This window comes from Nycticebus coucang, chromosome 5 (genome assembly GCF_027406575.1).
Source record: "Nycticebus coucang isolate mNycCou1 chromosome 5, mNycCou1.pri, whole genome shotgun sequence".
NCBI classification, from domain to species: Eukaryota; Metazoa; Chordata; class Mammalia; order Primates; family Lorisidae; genus Nycticebus; species Nycticebus coucang.
The window spans coordinates 32,083,749-32,103,801 of NC_069784.1; the positions used below are offsets into that span (position 1 = coordinate 32,083,749).

Here is a 20,053-nt window from a genome sequence, read left to right on the forward strand (position 1 = left end):
ATACAATACATGTAAATATACTCTTAGCACATACAGGTTAATTGTGTTCTTAGGTTTTACCCCAATAAATCAAAACTTCTGGTGTCACAAAAGCCAGCACTGGTATGTTCATAGGAGTCTTATTATTCAAAATTGCCAAAACTTGGAAACAACCAAGAGATCCTTCAGTAGGTGAATGGGTATATAAAAGGTGGGACCTCCACACAATGGAATGTTATTTGATACTAAAAAGAAATGAGCAACAAAAGCCGTGAAGAGCCATCAAAGAATCTTGAGTGCCTATTGCTAAGTGAAAGGAGTCCATATGAAAAGTCTACTTACTGATTTCAACTATTTGACATTCTGGAAAAGACAGAACCCTGTCTTTTCCAGTGGAAAAGAGATCGGTGGTTTTCAGGGGCTGGAAGAAAGGGAGGAATGAGCAGGGGAAGCACAGAGCCTTTTAGGGCCGGGAAACTATTCTGTACAAACTACAGTGGGGGACACAAGCCATTATGCTCACACGTTTGTCCAAACACATAGAAGGTACATCCCAAGATGGACTTCGGGGGACAATGGCATGTGAACGTACATTCATTGGTTGTGACAAATGGACCACTCTGGCACTGATGTCGATCATGAGAGGCGTGGATGGTGGGGGACAGGAGACATATGGGAACGGTGTGTATTTTCCACCCAGTCTTGCTATGAATCTAAAACTTTTCTAAAAAATAAAGTTCACTCCTTTTTTAAAAAATGGAATTATCAAGTTAAAAAGCACCACTACCATCATCGTCATCATCATGATAAAGCTCTTTCTGCCAACTTGAAGAGGAGAAAGGGCCAGGCTTGGACGAGAGAGGGAGTCCAGCTGCCCCTGCAGTGACTCTGCAGTGATTCCGGGAGAGCTCATAACCACTTAGACCCAGGTTGGCAGTGAGTGGACAGACATGAGATGCTTTCTGGTGATAGAAGTGACACTTGCCGAAGGAGTGGATCTGCTGGTACAGGAAAGGGACAATCAAGGATGACTGGCGTTACCCTTTATCAAGAACCGTAAGCTGGGAGGGGTGACTGCCAGGCACACAGGGTTTTGGGAAGAGGAAATCATGAGTTCCATTGCAGTTATGTTGAGTCTGAGATGTCTGAGATATTCGAGTGGAGAGATTAAATGGATTATTTTTGTCTGTTTGTTTTATTTTTACTTTATGGCAATGACAACTTAGCTTCCTAAAGCTACAAGCTTCTTAAAAGTGATCTTTCCTGATGCTGATTTTTAATTTTTCTCTTGTAGAACTGATGGGCCCATTTAGATAGTTTTTAAAAAATAAAAGAACAATCTGATTCAAAGATGTATTCAAGTGTCAAATTCTCCAGAAACTGCTTGCAGTTTTGAAATGAATTTTTTCAGCTCCATTTCTCTCCCTTCTGAGGTTTAAATAAGTTTGAAGCCAAGTTTCAGACAGCTCAGCCTCACCTACCAGGTTCTTCCTGTAGCAGTCCCTTTAGGAACACGCTCAGAATCTGTGTGCCTAAGGGTGCAAGTTCAAGGGCTTACTATGCTGGGTGATACATATTTATTTCTCAGCCAGCCCTACTACACTAGCGGCAGGTTCAGAATAGGAATTTTATACCCTTAGTATTAGCATATATGCAGTGATAGATATTTGTGAATTGGATTAATATATAAACTCATCTTTCTTAATGTCACAAAACACAGAACTCATTAGTGAAGCAAAAAAAAAAAAAAGAGAGAGAGAGAGAGAGAGGTGTGAAGGGAAGTGGAAAGTCCCCCCGGCCCAACTTTGAGCCACTTGGGTTTTCTGTTGGAGAGCCAATACCGTCTCACCTGAAGCCAAGTCACCAGGGAAAAATGTAACCAAGCAACCAATTGTTTCCTTTATGCAAAGCCAAACAGTTTGACTGATTTCTTACACTGAATTGACTGAATTTAGTAATTTAGTGAGAGTTTAGCAGATACTCCTTGTCAAAAGGAGACAACAGTATCAGTGTTGGGTATAGTTTGAGGATGTCCATGAAAACTTATGAAAGTTCAAGATTTTACACTAAAGATTTAGAGGTTTTGATGCTTTCTTTTTGGCTTTTACTGACAATTGTGTTGTTTTTTTTTAATCAAAGAATTGTTTTGCTTTCTAAATTTTTTTAAAAATTCATTTAGTATTTAAGGAAAAAAATCACTAATTTTTGTGATTTTAATTCACTTAGTCAAGAAATATTTGAGTGCCTGTTATCCCATGGACTCTTCTGGGCCCCCACTCAATCAGTTAACTTCTAGAATTTATACTCGGGTGGGAGAAGACAAACAGATTTCAAACAAATCATGTGTTGGGTGATCATTTAAATGCTGTATATAGAGAAAAATAAAGTACGCCTGAGGAGATGCATGCACTTGCATTTCAAGTACGCAGGACCTCAGGTGGGTAATTACCATATAACATAATCTTCTGAAATTCCTGTTTTTAATAGTTTGCACTTAGTGATGGAGATATAACTCCAGTGATTGGAAATCCTGTCTGAATTATTGAAACATATGTAAGCCACTTCATCTGTTTATCCCTTTGCTTTTCTGTTCGATAGCCAACTCCCCTCTTGCCATAGACAAGAGACTAAAAGAAATCACCAACAATAGAATATATAAGAATTAGGATGGACTGGGGGAAAAGATAACATGTAATAATAAAATTTAGTAAGCCAACTGAGTCTAAACAATTCTTCGATGATACTTAAAAGATTTGGAAGACTCTGAGCAAACACGCGGAGATCCCTTCAGCATTTGAGAAGCATTTGTTTATTTCACTGTAATGAGAGCTGAGTTTCACCTATTTCTTTCGTTCAGTAAAGGCCATCTCCCAAACAATGTTTGTTTCTAAAATAACTGGAGAAGTGATTCAATAGAAAGGTCATCTATTGAGCAGATTTTCAAAGCCGCCAAATTTTATTTATTTTACATATACCAAAATTTCTTCTGGCATTTTCACTTACTAAATATGTATATACACATACACATATGTATAGATATATATATACACACAGATATGTAAGTGTGTGTATATATACATATATATGTGTGTGTGTGCAGGGGGAAAAAGAGTAAGAGAAATTTTTGCTGTTACCCCTCATCCTTCATTTTAAAAAATTTGATCATGAATGGTTAGATTTTGCCTGTAGATTAGCTTATAGAGGTCTAATACCACAGCTAGGTAGAGATTATAAAATTTCCGTGGGGAGAAGTGGTCTTATTGAATGTTGGGGCTGTCCTTCCCCTGGAGTTCCATTGACCCTCAAGCTGATATTACTAAGAGAGCCCCCACCATGTGTTTGCCTGGAGCTGCTCCCGGGAACCAGCCAACCCACGCCCTGGTTGCCCAGATCTTTCCCAAACTCCACTGGCCAAGAAAGTCTCCATGATAGAGCAGAGGCCCGGCCAGATCTTTGGTGATGGGGAAGAGGCAGTGGTGGCAAAGATTTCTTTGAGGTAAGCAGAACCCAGGAGGACAAGTAGCAGCATGCTGCTGATGGAAAGGACTTCATGAGCACAGACAGGGACCTGCTGTAGACTACTGAGTCCTGGGATAGGTGTCAAGGTGCCTGTTTCAAGGCTCCCTTGCTGGGCCTGCTGTCTCTCAGGGAAGGGCAGACTTTTCAGCCCTTCCCAGGGTTGTGGCACGGAGCCCCAAGCCTGTTGTGGTGCACTGCCATTCAGCGCCACTCACTTGGAGAGGCCCACGCTGGCTTCTCTGTGGGGCAGCTCAATGCGGTCATCCTGTGTTAATTCTCAGGATTGTACTCCTTGTCATCTGATATTTTCTTACATGTTTATTTGTTTATTTCCATATTATTTGTCTTCTCTAAAGGAATATAAACTCCACAGTATCAGGGATATTATCTGTCTTTTTCATGGCTGCAGCCCCAGTTTCTAGATGAATGACTTCTGGTTCATAGCAAGTGCTCAGTAAATAATTGTTAATAAATAAATGTCCATTTGATCACTACATTTTCACAACTGCTTTATCTGAATTTCTCATTTGTCCTTAATCATCAGTGGTTTGGAATGTTACAGCTTTTATTTTCCTCTAACATGTGTTTATGGATCTATAAACATATACATGAACATTTTTTTTTTTTGACACAGAGTCTCACTATGTCACTATGTCACACTTAGTCGAGTGCCATTGCATCATAGCTCACAGCAACCTCAAACTCTTGGGCTCAAGTGATTCTCTTGCCTCAGCCTCCCAATTAGCTGCCTGCCACAACACCCGGCTATTTTTTTGTTGTAGTTGTCATTGTTGTTTACTTGGCCCAGGCAGCGTTAGAACCTGCCAGCCTCAGCATATGTGGCCCTAACCACTGAGATATGGGCATCGAGCCACATGAAATTTTCTTAAGGGACCTTGTCATCTTTTCGTAATCTGAGGAGCCCCTTCTTTCCCATGACTGATAGCTAACACAAAATAAGTAGGATGAGCAGATCTTGAAAAGGTTTTTAGAAAAGCAGCTCTGATGGTGACTTGGAAAATTAGAGCTGAGGCCAGTTAGGAAGAAGACTTTATGAAGAGGGGCTAAGGGTCTAATCAAGAGCAAATGATATCTGAAGCCCCTTTGGGGGACAAAGTTTCTATAATGAATTTCAAATAGGGGTGAGAGAGACGGAACAGCCAGAACAGACTCTCGGGTTCCAGCTTTTCTGATGAGGTGAAAGGTGATTCCACTAACTCATAGATAAACATTTAATAGAGCAGGTGCAGTTGTTTTGAGAAGAGAAAGTAGTGAAAATGGCATAGTTGGACCGCAGATATTTCTGTCTTGAGGTACTTGTGGAACATACAAATGACAGTTTCTACTGAGTATTTGAAAACTGAGTTTGGAGCTTAGGAGAAAGGTAGGACTGGACATGTACGGTTCAGAGCTGTCTGAAAATAGGTGTACACGAGTGATAAAACCCCAGGAGTAGATGGAAAAGTCAGAAAAGTATAAACAGATAAGTAGGAAGACCAAGGATGCTGTGTTTGGAGAGGCAAAGTGCTCACAAGAAACTATGAGACTCTGGACAAATTACTTAAGTCTCCCATGCCTCGGTTTCTTCATCTGTAAAATGGGTTATCCGAGCTGTTGGGAGAATGAATTTATTATACACAAAATACACAAAATACATATGTCTAGCATAGTGCCTGGCACATAATCCAGGTTATATAATTATTTCCTATGATGAAAGTAGGGATATTTAAGGTAATAGAGAAAAGAGAAGCCTGTTAAGAATGCTGGGGGAAAACGACTGAGTGGGTAGAGACGGAGGGAGAGCAGTGCTACGGAACACAGAGTCAGGAGCCTGAACAAGGGGGGAGTCCACAGTGGCAAAGGGTCCAGGGAGCGCCTCAGAATGAGAACTCATCAGGGGCCCTTAGTTATGTTGGTTAGAGAGTCATCTGTGTCCTAAGCAAGGGCAAATTCAGAAGAACTGCGTGGGTTTAAGAGAAAATGACCCCTGTTCAGAGATGGTGAATTGAACACTTTCACTTCCCTTCACCTTTTATTTTTTGAGACAGACTCTCCCTCTGTCACCCCAGCTAGAGTGCAGTGGCATCATATGTTTCATTGCAACCTCAAACTCTTGGGTTCAAGCGATCCTCCTGCCTTAGCCTCCCTAGTGGCTGAGACTATAGGCGTGTGCCACCACGCCCAGATAATTTTTTTCTATTTTTAGTAGTGTTGGTGTCTCACTCTTGCTCAGGCTGGTCTAGAACTCCTGACCTCAAGCAATCCTCCCACCTCAACCTCCCAGGGTGGTAGGATTACAAGCCTGAGCCACAACACCCGCTCTCACTTCCCTCCACTCTTAACACTTCATTGATAAAATACTAAAGGGATTTTTTTTTCGAAAACAAATAATGAAAAGGAACAGAGAGGAGATAACGATAAAATTTTGAAACCTGCAATGCAGATGAGTGTTCATTTACTTATTATAACTAAGAAAATGAAAACTAAAGCTGCAATGGAGGAAGCAGAGAAGGGAGCTGAGTCGTCCAACAGAGCCTCAGAAAGGCCCAGAAATCGGGGCTTGTGCTACCTCTGAAAGTGGGCTTGAAAGTTAAGGTGAACATGAAAATGGGCTTGAAAGTTAAGTTAAGAAGTAGTAGGACCTATCCTCTCTCCTTTGTTCTGCCCCACTAAGACCCAACCCCTTGCAGAGCTGGGTGGAGTGTCTTCCCCCCATCAGGGAAGAAGACTCGGGGTAGAGAGAATGGACAGAATGACTTTGTGAAACACTGCCGGAGACACAGGAGGGTGACGTGGGAGTCTAAATGCTGAATGGTCAGCTAGCCCGGCCCTATTCTCGCACTCTTCTCCCAAGTTTTTATCTTCTGGAAGGAAGGCAGAAGACTTTTCTCTGGATAAATGAATACCCAAGAAGGAAAGGCTTAGAGCTACTGACGGACAAGGGGTTTCCTAATGAACGGACTCAACCAGATCATCTTATAGCCATGCCCACCAGCTCGGATGCCCTGCTCAGGCACCTGGCATTCCCCGAGTTTTTTGTGTGTATGTCTAAAATAGTGTTTTTTTTTTTATCTTTTTTACCTTATGGCACATTTGAACCTATAGTTAAACTTCCATGGCACACTTAAATAAGGTTGATCAAATAAAAAAGAGTAAAAAAAAAAAAAAGAATATAACTACTCTGCTTTGAACTTCTTTTGAAAATAATTTAATTAATGATCTTTAAAACTTTTCACAGCACCCTAAGATCCTATCAAGGCACACTGTGTGCCGAAGCACGGCGGTTGAAAATCACTGGTCTGAAATCTTAACAGATGATAAGCAAGGATCACCAGTGAGTTAGCTAAGCTGCTAACATGAAAGGCAGAGACTAAAAGAAACAGATACAAATGAGACCAGGTAGAATAAAGGAAACTTGAAAAAAGAAAAATGTAAATGGAACCTTCCGAAAATAAAAAAAAGTTCTTGAAATTAAATATTTGATAGTAGAAATTAAGGTCTCAGAGTAGGTTCTCAGTAAGTATTTGTTGAATGAGTGGAGAAAGGCTTGTAAAGCAAAGTTAAGGAAATCTCATCTATGGATAGAAGAAACCCATGTGATCTATTCAGAAATTCTACCATCAAAGTAATATAAATTCTTCTTTTTCCCTTCTACTGTTATTTGCATTTATTTTATGTTGCATCTATTCCTCTCCCATATGTTTTTCTTTGTTTGTTTAGTTTTGAGGCGGAGTTTCACTCTGTCACCCTGGGTAGAGTGCTGAGGCATCATGGCTCCCATCTACCTCGAACTCTCGGGCTTGAGCAGCCCTCTTGCCTCAGCCTCCCATGTACTGTCCCGTAAGTTGTTATTTCTTTAGTTTCTTTTGGGATATCTTTTCCTTCTGTGCAACCTTCTCTTCTGGTTTTGGAACAATTTGTTTGTTTTCAGTAAGGATCATCTCAACCTGGCAGGGACAGCTCATGGATAAGTTAATCTGACCAGGAGTTCTTAAGTTCAGTGATGCATGTTGGGTGCTTTGTTCACCTGGATATGCTCAATGACCAGAAAATCTACATCTACACCCTTAAGTTCAGTGTTACTCTCTGCATTCTAAAGCATGTGCAGCAAAAATGCAGGACTCTTCTTGGGCCACCTACTCTGTGGCCAGCCTCACTGTTTGGCCTGGGCACACCTAGCAGTTCGACTATTGTAATATCAGAAGGGTACAGAAAGTTTCTTTAAAGTGACATCTTTCAGATCCTTGGTGGATTTTCATATATGCATACCCTTGATGGCTTGGGCAGTTTCACATGTGTTCTCTAAGTGAACATCAAGATTTGAACCTCTTGACTTGCATGATTTTGGGGGGTTTTCTAGGTCAAGTGAATAGTGAACCATTTTCACAGATCACCACAGCCCGCCCAGGGGAAAAGCAAAGTATTATAAATTCTTAGTAAAAAATGTAAATAAAATGAGAGAGAGAGGGAAAGAAATTAACAAATAATTCAGGGATTTAATGAATTTAAATCCTTAACTGAAGGAATTATGTTTCTAAGTTGAAGTGTCCACTGGGTGACTTGGAAAGTGGATGGAAAAAGAGTCAGAGAGCCAGGCCAGGGAAGGGCATTGTGAACTTTCAGAAAACTCAAGAAAAGAGAGAATCCCAAAGACTTTGGTAAAGGTAGAGGATGGGGTGATAAACTATTCCATTTACTGTGGCTGGGTAACAACACATTTCTCTAAAATTTAGTAGCATGCTTATTTTTTCTCATGGTAACGTACTTATTATTTCTTATGGTTCTGGAGAGACAGGAATCCAGGGTGGCTCCACTAGATGGTTCTGGCTCAGGGTCTCTCAAGAGGTTTTAGTCAGATGGTGGCTTGCACTGCAATATTTCAAAGGCTTTGCATATCTTGGAAGATATGAACAGCTGGGGCTGAAACAACGGGGGCACCTTGTGCATGCCTCTCCATCCCCACTCTCCTTTCTGTCCCTTCCTTTCACATGGTGTCCATACTGTGGCTATGGTTTGACTTGTGTGTATTTATCCAAAGTTCCTATGTTGCAATTTAAATGCCCAAGTATTATTAATAAGAGGTGAGGCCTATAGATTGAGGATGTAACCCTCAAAAGGAATGAATGACTCTATGAAAGAGGCCTGAGAGAACTGCCTGACCCTTTCATCTCTTTTGCCATGTGAGAACACAGCATTCTCCCCATCCACTATGTGAGGACATTCAATAAGGTGCCATCTAGGGAGCAGAGAGCAGCCTTTATAAGACTCTGAATCTGCTGGTGCCTTGGTCATAGACCTCTCAGCCTCTAGAACTGTAAGCAGTAAATTTCTGTGGCTTATAAATTACCCAGTATATATCATTTTTTATTATCTAGCCGTGGAAGTCATTCAACATCATTTGTACCTCATTTGGTTACAAAGGTCCAAGTAGAGGCAACATAGGTCCCAGTCTTTATGGGGGGTATAAATGCTACATTGTAAGAAGGGCATTGAATGGTCCCAGCACCATTTATTGAATAGGGGTTCTTTTCCCCAGTGTATATTATTGTCTTCTTTATCAAAGATCAGTTGTGTGTGTGTGGATGGTTTTATATTTGGGTTCTTAGTTTGATTCCATTGGTCTATGTCTTTATTTTTATGTCAGTACTATGCTGTTTTAGTTACTATATCCTTATAGTATAGTTTGAAGTCTGGTGATGTGATGCTTCCAGATTTTTCCTTTTTTGTTTAAGATTGCTTTGGCTATTTCGTCTCTTTTCTGATTCCAAATAAAGCATAAAATAATTTTTTTCTAGATTTGTGAAATATGACATTGGTGTTTTGATGGGGATTGCACGGAATCTATAAATCACATTGGGTATGTGGACATTTTAACAACGTTGATTTTACCAATTCATAAGCACGACATGCTTTTCCATTTGTTTGCGTCATCTGCGATTTCTTTTCCCAGTGTTTCATAGTTCTCGTTGTAGAGATTTTTTTTCCTTTTTAGTTAAGTATATTTGTTGATATTTTATTGTCTTTGTAGCTATGGTGAATGGTATTGAGTGTTTGATTTGAATCTCAGCTTAACTTTAGCATGTAGAAATGCTACTGATTTGTGTACACAGATTTTGTAACCTGAGGCTTTGCTGAAGTTTTTTATCAATTCCAGGAGTCTCTGAATTGATAAAAAACCAGGAGTCTAGGTTTCCAAACATAAGCTCATATTGTCTGCAAAAAGCAATCGTTTGACCTCCTCCTCTTTCCTGATTTGGATACCTTTTATTCAGTTCTCTTGCCTGATTGCTCTGGCTAAGAGTCCCAACATTAAGTTAAATAAAATTGGTGACAATTGGCAACCTTGTCTTGTTCTATTTCTTAGTGGGAATGCTTTCAAATTTTCTTCATTCAGTTTGATGTTGGCTATGGGTTGTCATATATAATTGCTTTTATAATTTTGATATATCTGTTTCCTCTATTCCTAGTTTGTTGAGGGGTTTTGTCATGAAAGGTGCAGAATTTTTTTAAATGCTTTTTCTGCATCTATTGAGATGATCATATGGTCTTTGTTTTTGCTTCTGTTGATGTGGTGAATCACATATATTGATTTACATATGTAAAACCATCCTTGCATCCCTGGACTGAAGCCCACCTGGCCAGAGTGGACTGTTTTTTTGATGTGCTGTTGCACTTGGTTTGCTAGTATTTTATTGAAGTTATTTGCATCTATATTCATATGGGATATTGGTCTGTAGTTTAATTTTTTTGTTGTGTCCTTTCATAGCTTTGTAAAATGAGTTGGGGGGTTGAATTCTCTCCTTCTTGATGTTATGGAATAAGGTTCCAGCTCTGCTTTGTAGGCCTGGTAAAGTTTAGCATTAGACTGTGAATTTGTGATCTTTATGTCTTTTTTTATTTGATCTTTTTTTGGTTTTGTTTTATTTTTGGCATACCACTTCATGAGTATTAGTATATGTATAGATTCATATATCCATTACCACAGTCACGGGCAGACAGTCTAATAACCCCAAAAACTTATGCTTCTCTTGGTGGTAGTTTTGAATGTTACCAAACAAGAGAAGTGAGAGGTATTGTGATCTAGAATGGGGGAAAGACAGTAAGTTTTTGGTAGAGGAAACCCATAAACATTCAGGTAGGTTGACAGTATGAAGTCATTAGAAGCCAAGAATTGAAAGCATAAGAGACGAAATAATTGAGCTGAGTCTTAGAAAGTTTGAAAGACACAGCATGGCGATATATACAAGAGCTTTCATAGGAAAAATTAAAGTTGCTTTTACTTCTGAAACAGTTGGGAAGGAGGTAAGGGTAGGTGAAGTTGCTATTAAGCTGGAACTTGGAGACAAAGAAAATTGAGGTGTTCATACTGTTTTCTTCATGAAGTAAGAGGCTGGTTATTCTCTTGTGAATAAATAAGTAAGGGAAAAACTGGATATTTACCAGCAATTAATGGGGAGGAAAGGGAGTGCTAAAATGACTGGAAGAATTAGGAAAGAGAGGAGAGTTGCCAGATTTAGGGAAAAAAAAAACTCACCCAGTTAGATTTGAATGGCATATTAACAACACCTATTTTATTAGTGTATGCCCCAAAGATTGCACTGCATTTTATATAGCAACTCTTAAAGAGAGACACTAAGGCATGCCTAAAGAACAGCAAAACTATTTTGAAATCAGAAATTAGGAACAGAGTAACTTTAACATTCACTGGGTATCAGATGGTAACCTCTGATTTCTCAGTGTGGTGAGAAGTAAGGTAGGAACACTGGGCTTGGCTTCCAGGCAGCAGTGGAAAGGGAATTGGGCTGGCAGCCAGGAGATGGCTTAAGGAGGCAATTCTTAGGGCCTCTCTTGAGAGCAGTGGAAAAAGACATGTGTGGGAACTAGAGACTTGGGATTCGAAGGGAAGTCATTTTTGGAATCAGCTTTGCCTACTTTCTAATTTTGTCTGAGTGGGTCATCTACATTTTATATTTCATAGATGTGTACTAAAAATTAATATTACCTAATAATTATCTACAAATATGATATTTGAACTCTTTAAAACATTGAATCAATATTGAACATTGTCCTCACTGATGGCTTCCCCAGAAAAGCACTGATTTCACCAATGACATTCTTTAACCTGTTGAAGGTTTATTGTGGTGGTTGGGAGTAGTGGTTAAGAGTCTGCTGCCTGCTTATGGGCGCATTCTACATTAGCCAGGTTGCTTTAACATGTCTGGAACATAGTCTCCTTGTTTATAAAATTAAGGTAGCAATATTATCTAACTTGTAGGGTTATTGTAAGGATTAAATGAGTTAATATGCACTCTGGGAAGCCGAGGCAGGTGGATCACTTGAGCCCAGGAGTTTGAGACCGGCCTGAGCAAGAGTGAGACATCCCCCACCCCGCAACATACCCTTGTAAAAAAAAAAAAAAAACTAGCTGGCTGTTATGGCACGCATCTGTAGTCCCAGCTACTCCAGAGGCTGAGACAAGAGGATCGGTTGAGCCCAGGAGTTTGAGATTGCTGTGAGCTATGACTCCATGGCACTCTACCTTGGGGCACGAAGTGAGACTCTGCCCCTCCAACCCCCAAAAAGAATCTGTCTAACACTTAGAATCTAGTGCACAAATACTAAGAATACAACCTTACCTTAGATGTCATAGGCAGGCAATGTGAGGTTTTAGAAAACATTCATTAAAGGCCAGATGTGGTGGCTTATGCCTACAATCCCAGTGGCTCAGAAGGCTGAACTGAGAAGATCCCTTGAGCCAGAAGTTTGAGACCAGCCTGGGCAACATAGGGGAACTGTCTCTTAAAAAAAATGAAAAAATTAGCCAGGAAAGGTGGTACACTGTGCCTATAGTCCCAGGTACTGTGGAGGCTGAAGCAGGAGGATCACTTGAGCCCAAGAGTTTGAGGCTGGAGCCAGCTATGATTTGGCCACTGCACTCCAGCTGGCATAACAGAGCTAAAAACAGAACAAAAATGTTCATTTATATATATACTTTGCTTATACAGAAAATGAATGGTTTAAAAAGGTCATCCATTAAGAGATATATGTGTATATATATATATATATACACACATATATGTATATGTATACATATATATAGTTGACATATACTATTTTTTTTTTGAGACAGAGTCTCACTATGTTGCCCTTGGTAGAGTGCTGTGACATGACAGCTCACAGCAACCTCAAACTCCTAGAATTAAGCAGTTCTCTTGCCTCAGCCTCCCAAGTAACTGGGATTACAGGCACCTGCCACAATGCCCTGCTATTTTTCTTTTTTGTTGTTGTTGTTGTTGTTGTTGTTGCAGTTGTCCAGGCCCCAGCCTGGCTGGAACCAGCCAGCTTCAGTGTATGTGGCCTGCGCCCTTTTCACTGAGTTGCAGGCGCCGAGCCAGACATATACAAATTTAAAACTTTAAATCTGGAAGTCTGCTTCCCTTCAGGAACATACACTTCCCATAACTGTTCACTGACTGTTGGTGTTTGAACTAGGAGACAAGGCATTTGCAATATTTAAGTTTGGAACACAGCTCTACAGCTCACTAGGTGGGAAATGTACAACTCACTTAAGCTGTCTAAGCTACTATAATACGGGCGACAATACTTGCTTCCAAGAGCAGTATTTTTAGAAGTAATCTATCACATATTTGATTTAGAAGGGGTGTGAAACTCACATTCATTTCTTTCCCTTTAAAGAACTCATGAAGGAGTGTGTGGGGGCAGGGGTGGAGGTGCGGTTGCCGAGTCCCTACTTTTGTTACTCTGGGTAGACACAATGCATCTTTCCTTTGAAGTGACATAACTCCTCAAACCCAGTCAGGGTCTATTCTGAAGTCTAGAGAACTGTTATCTTAGTTTCCACATTGCATACACATCATGTTGAACTTGTGGGTATGTGTGAATTAACTGCCACTTAATATTTTTTTTTGCAGACTCACAAAATCACAGAAGCCAGGGGTCTGTTGTTTATTTATTCAGCCTCCTTCTGAGTCATTCAGGTACAGGGTGTGTCTTGAAACTGCGCAGCGGAGGAAGTTTTGTCTTCACATCTGCAGGGATGGTGAAGGCTGCGGGGCCAGGGGACTGGGTGGAAACCTTTGTAACAGTAGGGCAGGGGCAGAAGTGTGCCTGAGCTTGCCGCTCAGGTGGATCTGTCAAGGCCGCCTCTCACCCTCACGTTCGTAAGTAGCATCAAGGCAAAAGGAAAGGATGGTCGGGGGGGCCGTAATGAAATGTGGGGGCCTCTGAGTTGCCTCCGAAGTAGAATGTGAGAGAGGGGCGCTCACTACAGCTGGGCAGGGCTGGGCAGGACGGTTCTTCCCCTTTGGAAATTCCTGAGCTGCCCGAGCTCTTTAAATCTCTCAGGCCCCTCAGCAGCCCACCTCCTCAAATGCCTCACCATTGGCCAGAATCTGGGACAAACGGCCTGACTTGGCGTCCAGAGGAGGGAGGGAAAGCCCCGGGCAAGCCCGACGCTGGCCCATTTCACTGCCCCTGAAACCGCTAAGTTTTGTTGCAGCAGCACCGGGAGCAGGCGTGAGAGAGAGAGAGAGAGTATAGGAATTTCCCAGTTTATTCTCCTTCTCGGGCCGCTCTCCTCCTGCCCACCTCTCGCAGCCCGGTCCCCGTCCTCTCCTCCTCAGAGCGCGGCCGAGACTCGCTGGGCCACGACTCCGGTTTCCCCTGCTCGCTGCAAGTGGCCGGGTTTGTTGGTGGGGAGAGGGCGCCTGGCCACAGATCTGAGCTCGGATCCTCCCAAGTCTGCGGGGTGAGGAACCAGAGAGGTGCGCTACGAGACGCCGGGTCGTCCTCTGCCCCCTTAGACTTGCTGGGAGAAGTTTCCAAAGGTTCTCCGCCTCCTCTTTTCCAATGCTCCAGAGAATCCTCTCCGCTGCCCGGGAGCCGAGGATGGCCGGGCGAGAGCAGTAATTTATACATTAGAATCCAGGGGTTACCAAGCTCCGCCCCTTCTGTTTTTTTCTGCCCCAGATCTTTTCTGGACTGTGCGTCTCAACAGCTCAGATCCGGGAGCCCCCCAGTCGCTGGCGGAGGGCGTGTGGGTTAAGGCGTTAACCCCTCCCAGTCTCTTCCTAAAGAACCACCCAGCCCTGGAGCTGCGCTAGGCGACTTCACTGGGCTGGCAGAAGCCGGCAGCGGGGATCCGGACAGGCCATTGGAGTGCACTACTGCGGAGGGAGGGGACCCCGACTCCAGTAAGTTTGCGAGAGCGCCAGTCAGTTGCGGGCAGCCCCAAGATGCGCAGCGCGCGGTGCGGAGCCGGAGCTCTCCCAACGCAACTTCGCCCTGCCTGAGCGAGGTAGGGGGCTGCGGGCGGCGGAGGGCCCGGGGGAGCCCCGCTGCGGGAGGGCTTAAGAGCTAGAAACGAACTTTTAAATTGAACGAAGCATACAAAAACTTTGAAAGCATCTCTGGGCTCTGAAAACTCGCACTAAGGAACCCCACTGGATGGGATTGTTCTTGGGCACTGGTGATTCATGAAGTTTGGAAAAGGGTTAGTTTCCAATTGTAGAACCGACCGGGGCAGGAGTGGGGGGAGTGGGAGCTGCGGTCCGAGGAGTGATAGGGAAGGCGCTCATTTTTGGAAATCCTATAGACAAAGAATATGGGGGTGGGGGCAATGGCTTAAACTTGCACTGCCTGTGGGCAGAGCGTAGAATCAGTGGGAGGAAATGCGGAGCCTCTTGGTGTGAGCAGCCTCGGCTGTTGGGGAATTGCTGGAATTTCACCCCCACCCCCATTATTTCTTTTTTCTCACATTGCTCGATTGTGTTGAAACATTAAAACAGCTTAAAAGTACACTTCTGCTGACCAGTGCGTGTGCTGTTCTTTTCTAACTTTCTAGTTCTAGGAGAGGAGGCATATGCTGGGGGATGACAATAAACAAAACTGCCCACCTAAGTGTAGCAGTGCACCAGAGGTCCGTGTATGTGAGTTTCTGGAGAGTAGTTTTGCACTCGAAATCAGAAATGTCGTGGCACGTATTGTTACCACCAGCAGCTGACTTCTCTATTTTGCGCATGTGTTCTGGTTAAACTAAAAACATGCATGCAATCAACTAATGTACGGAACTTCTAGGATTTGCTGCAATAGGTTATGAATAGTTTTCACTTAATACCTTTAAATTGACTTGGGCACTGGCTTTCGAAAAAACAAAAAGAAGAAGAAAGAAAAGGGAGTTGCTTCACTGAGGCGCTCAGCTTTCCTGTTTACCGCGAGGCGGGGCGGGCCTGGAGGCCCACACCTCACTGCGCCCTCGGACTCTGAGCACATCTGCTCCCACAGAGCTATTAATAGAGCCACAAAATGACTTACGCTGTCACATAATTTACGTGCAAATCTGATGTCTTACGTGGTGATTGGGAGGTGGTGCTTCTCTCTTTGAGCTGGGGTGGGAGTGGGGGCGTAGAAGCGCCTACCGCCCTTAGATGGGCAGTTGGGTCTTTTCGGAAGCCAGCCAGAGGGCTGGTGCTGAGAGCGCCCGCTGAGGTGGTGCCTGCTCCAGAGAATCTCCCTGCTGGAAATCGGAGTGGGGGTGATGGAGGCGAGTAGGCGTGGAGTTAAGGACCAGAGGGCCAGCGTGGAGTTAAAATGGGGAGCTCTCGTTTTACGTTTCCCATTTCCTTTGGAGTGAATGTCACCCTACAGAGAATTTTCATACTGTCCAGTTGGAATTTTGTGTTTGGGTAGTTTTTTGCCTTTTCTCCCTCTTCCTCCTCTTCCTTTTCTGCAAGAAATGGTATTTTTTTTAATCCCTCTTCCTAAGCTCTTCCCAAGTTTTCCTAAAACAAATCAACAGCAACAAAGTTGGAGCGATGCCTTAGCTAGAATGAATTATGCCAGTGTGCTGCAGCTTTTTCTCTGACCCTCTCTTTTCTGTGACTTGTTTAAGGCGGCAGTTTCCGAGGCCCTCTCCAGCCAAGGAAAGCTACACAAAAAAACCTGGATCTCTCACTGAACCCCGGCTGCAGACAGTGAGGGCTCGCTCGGCCTCGCCCTCTAGCGTTCGTCTGGAGAAGCGCCACCCCCGGGTTCCTGGGGACACAGTGCCGCGCCATGGGGTCCACCAGCATCCCGCTGGTCAAGGCCCTCCGCAGCTCTGTCTCCGATTATGTCAACTACGATATCATCGTCCGGCATTACAACTACACCGGGAAGCTGAACATCAGCGCGGACAAGGAGAACGGCATTAAGCCGACCTCCGTGGTGTTCATTCTCATCTGCTGCTTCATCATCCTGGAGAACATCTTTGTCTTGCTGACCATTTGGAAAACCAAGAAGTTCCACCGACCCATGTACTATTTTATTGGCAACCTGGCCCTGTCAGACCTGCTGGCAGGAGTGGCCTACACCGCCAACCTGCTCTTGTCCGGGGCCACCACCTACAGGCTCACGCCCGCCCAGTGGTTCCTGCGGGAAGGGAGCATGTTCGTGGCGCTGTCTGCGTCGGTGTTCAGCCTCCTGGCCATCGCCATCGAGCGCTACATCACCATGCTCAAGATGAAGCTGCACAACGGCAGCAACAGCTTCCGCTCCTTCCTGCTCATCAGCGCCTGCTGGGTCATCTCGCTGGTGCTGGGCGGCCTGCCCATCATGGGCTGGAACTGCCTCAGCGCGCTGCCCAGCTGCTCCACGGTGCTGCCGCTCTACCACAAGCACTACATCCTCTTCTGCACCACCGTCTTCACCCTGCTCCTGCTTTCCATCGTCATCCTCTACTGCAGGATCTACTCTTTGGTCAGGACTCGCAGCCGCCGTCTGACCTTCCGCAAGAACATTTCCAAGGCCAGCCGCAGCTCGGAGAAGTCGCTGGCGCTGCTCAAGACGGTGATCATCGTCCTGAGCGTCTTCATCGCCTGCTGGGCGCCCCTCTTCATCCTGCTGCTGCTGGACGTGGGGTGCAAGGTCAAGACCTGCGAGATCCTCTTCCGGACCGAGTACTTCCTGGTGCTGGCGGTGCTCAACTCGGGCACCAACCCCATCATCTACACCCTGACCAACAAGGAGATGCGCCGGGCCTTCATCCGGATGGTGTCCTGCTGCAAGTGCCCCAGCAGGGACTCCGCCGGCAAATTCAAGAGACCCATCATCGCTGGCATGGAGTTCAGCCGCAGTAAATCCGACAACTCATCCCACCCCCAGAAGGACGATGGGGAGAACCCAGAGACCATCATGTCTTCCGGAAACGTCAACTCTTCTTCCTAAGAGCAGAAGCTGCCCACCCGCTGGAAGGCTCTGAACATGGTCGCCCACCACCCCAGTGTCAGGAAAGAAGAGTCTCTGGGCTCCCAATGCTGCCAGGGAGGAGCTGGCAGGGGAGTACGAACAGCCTGGCGGTGCCGGGTGTTGGTGGGTAGAGTTGGTTCCTGTGAACAATGCACTGGGAAGGGTGGAGAGCAGGTCCCGGCCTGGAATATATTTCCTCTCCCCCTGGGAGCTTTGATTTTGCACTGAGCCAAAGGTCTAGCATTGTCAAGCTCCTCAAGGGTTCTGTTGGCCCCTCCTCAAAGACTAATATCCCCATGTGAAAGCGTCTCTTTGTCTGGGCTTTGAGGAGAAGATGTTTTCTTTCACTTTAGTTTCAAGCCCAAGTGAGCACAGCCTGCACTTCTGCTTCTCTGGGGATGCTTTGGGTATCCCGTCCTCCCTCCACTCCCCTTCTCAAAATTCTTTTACTTTATATTTTAACTACCTGGCATCCATCAGACCTGAAGTGGTGGCACAGTCCATTTCCCCATCATCTGTAGCAGGCAGGCTCTGTGGAACAGGTAGGGGTGAGGGGATGGAGATGGTTTGGAGGTGTAAAGCAATGTGCATGTGCTGAGGCCAAAGTTCCCATGTTAGGAGGATCAGGCTTTTGGATTTGGTTGAAGTCACTTTTACTTTTGAAAAAGCATCTGTTCAATGAAATGTGCTACAGTTTCATATTCACTGTGACTGAGAGCTGAGGTGGGAAGCCCACTTTATCCCTGGGATACCAGCCAGGATCCTTTGTGTCATAGGAGAAACAGGCCAGCAATATAAGGTGAAAACCGAGGGGGTTAACTGTTGTAAACCAAGGGAGATTTCTGAATGAATTAGTCCAACAAATACACCATCTGTCTTTGGCACTTTTGTTGATATTTATCTCGGAGTGTTGTGTGATTCATTTTGAGCAACAGGATGGTTGTATTTTGTTGTATCAAAAGTTCTTTTCCTGATTTTTGAATGTATTTGTTTCAGTGGAAGTCATTTTAATGGATTTTTTTTCTAACCTGTGTTAACACCATTGAATGTGTATTATCTTAAGAAAATTACCACTCTCTTGTGCCCTTAAAAGCATTATTTTAACTGGTAGGGAACGCCAGAAGTTTTTCAGTTCAGCTGTTCATTAGATAGGAATTGAAGATGTGTATAAATATTACAAAGAAATAAAAATATATTACTGTCTCTTTAGTGCAATTAAAGCAAGAAATGTCCTTTTTAAAAAAAATGGTATTTAATAGGTTTCTGACTTGTGGGTCATTTTGCACATAGCTCTATCAACTTTTAAACATTAATAAATTGATTTTTTTAAAGATACCTTTGTGAAGAGCATTTTTAAAAATAATAATGGAGGCTTTCTACTTGACTTTGTGGCTCTTTGGAATCAAAGTTAGGGGCCAATTTCTCTCATTCTTCAAAGGATTTCTACCTTGATTAACTAGGGTGTGAAGTAAGTGTGGTTTGTTTAGAAACCACTCCATCTTTTCAGGAAGAGAAACTTCAATAAGTTAACATCGAAGGGTAGTAAAGAATGAGACAAAAACCACCAACTTTCTGAGCACCACTTTGGTGAGTAAATGTAACTGAGTTTTAAATTGTATTCAAGTTGAACCAAATGAAGTACAACAATTCTTTCCTAAAACATGGATTTTTAAAGAAATAATACACAATGATGTGGTTGTAAATATAATTTCAAGTATGAGACTCATTGATAACTTCAAAATATCATACAGGCTTGACCTTCTACCAACATACTAGGAAAGTAGGGATATGAATATGGAAGATGATATTAAATCACTTTATTTTTTCAGGACAGTGCCTTGGCTTTGAGTCTCACTTCTGAAGCATATGCAAGTATATAGTATCAATGAAGTTGTTAGTTTTAGAAGTTAATAGTAATAGAGATTTTGGATTCGTATTCACTAGATACTGGATTCTATTTCCTACAGATAGATATCAGCATATTCATTAGATATTGGAGTCTATTTCTTACAGATAGATATCAGCATTTCAATTGTGATAAGTGTATATGGCATCTCTTAAGGTTTTTTGAGCTGAATTTTTATCTAAAAACTTTCAATTCCTAGTGTCTGAAAGCTTTTGCATTTCCTGGTCATTAATTTATCCAACTATAAAATGAATGCAAGGTACTTTGAAAGCATCACAGAATTACTGACTGTAATAGTTAATTCTTGTTTTGATATTATTGCCATCTTTTGGGGGATTAAAATATTTTGGTGTGTTGGCTCTGTAGCCCTATTATTACTTTCACAATTTGTGCTTTCCAGTGCCA

The 20,053-nt window shown here is 43.3% G+C and overlaps 1 protein-coding gene across 4 annotated transcripts; it reads left to right on the forward strand.

Annotated features, from left to right (window-relative positions):
* The first annotated feature begins 13,472 nt into the window (after positions 1-13,472).
* Positions 13,473-19,075, forward strand: S1PR1 (sphingosine-1-phosphate receptor 1). Of its 4 annotated transcripts, none has more exons than XM_053592112.1 (3): positions 13,473-13,679; positions 14,488-14,815; positions 16,409-19,075. In XM_053592112.1, exon 3 carries the CDS (start codon positions 16,573-16,575, stop codon positions 17,719-17,721), a length of 1,149 nt encoding a protein of 382 aa, XP_053448087.1. In that variant the 5' UTR covers positions 13,473-13,679; positions 14,488-14,815; positions 16,409-16,572; the 3' UTR covers positions 17,722-19,075. The 4 variants fall into 4 exon arrangements, with proteins under 4 accessions (XP_053448087.1, XP_053448088.1, XP_053448090.1 ...); XM_053592113.1 differs by having other exon boundaries at positions 14,488-14,711; XM_053592115.1 differs by lacking the exon at positions 14,488-14,815.
* The last annotated feature ends 978 nt before the right edge of the window (positions 19,076-20,053 follow it).

Excerpts from the sequence above, each read along its gene's own strand:
- S1PR1 (XM_053592112.1), top strand. The coding sequence starts at position 16,573 with ATGGGGTCCACCAGCATCCCGCTGGTCAAGGCCCTCCGCAGCTCTGTC.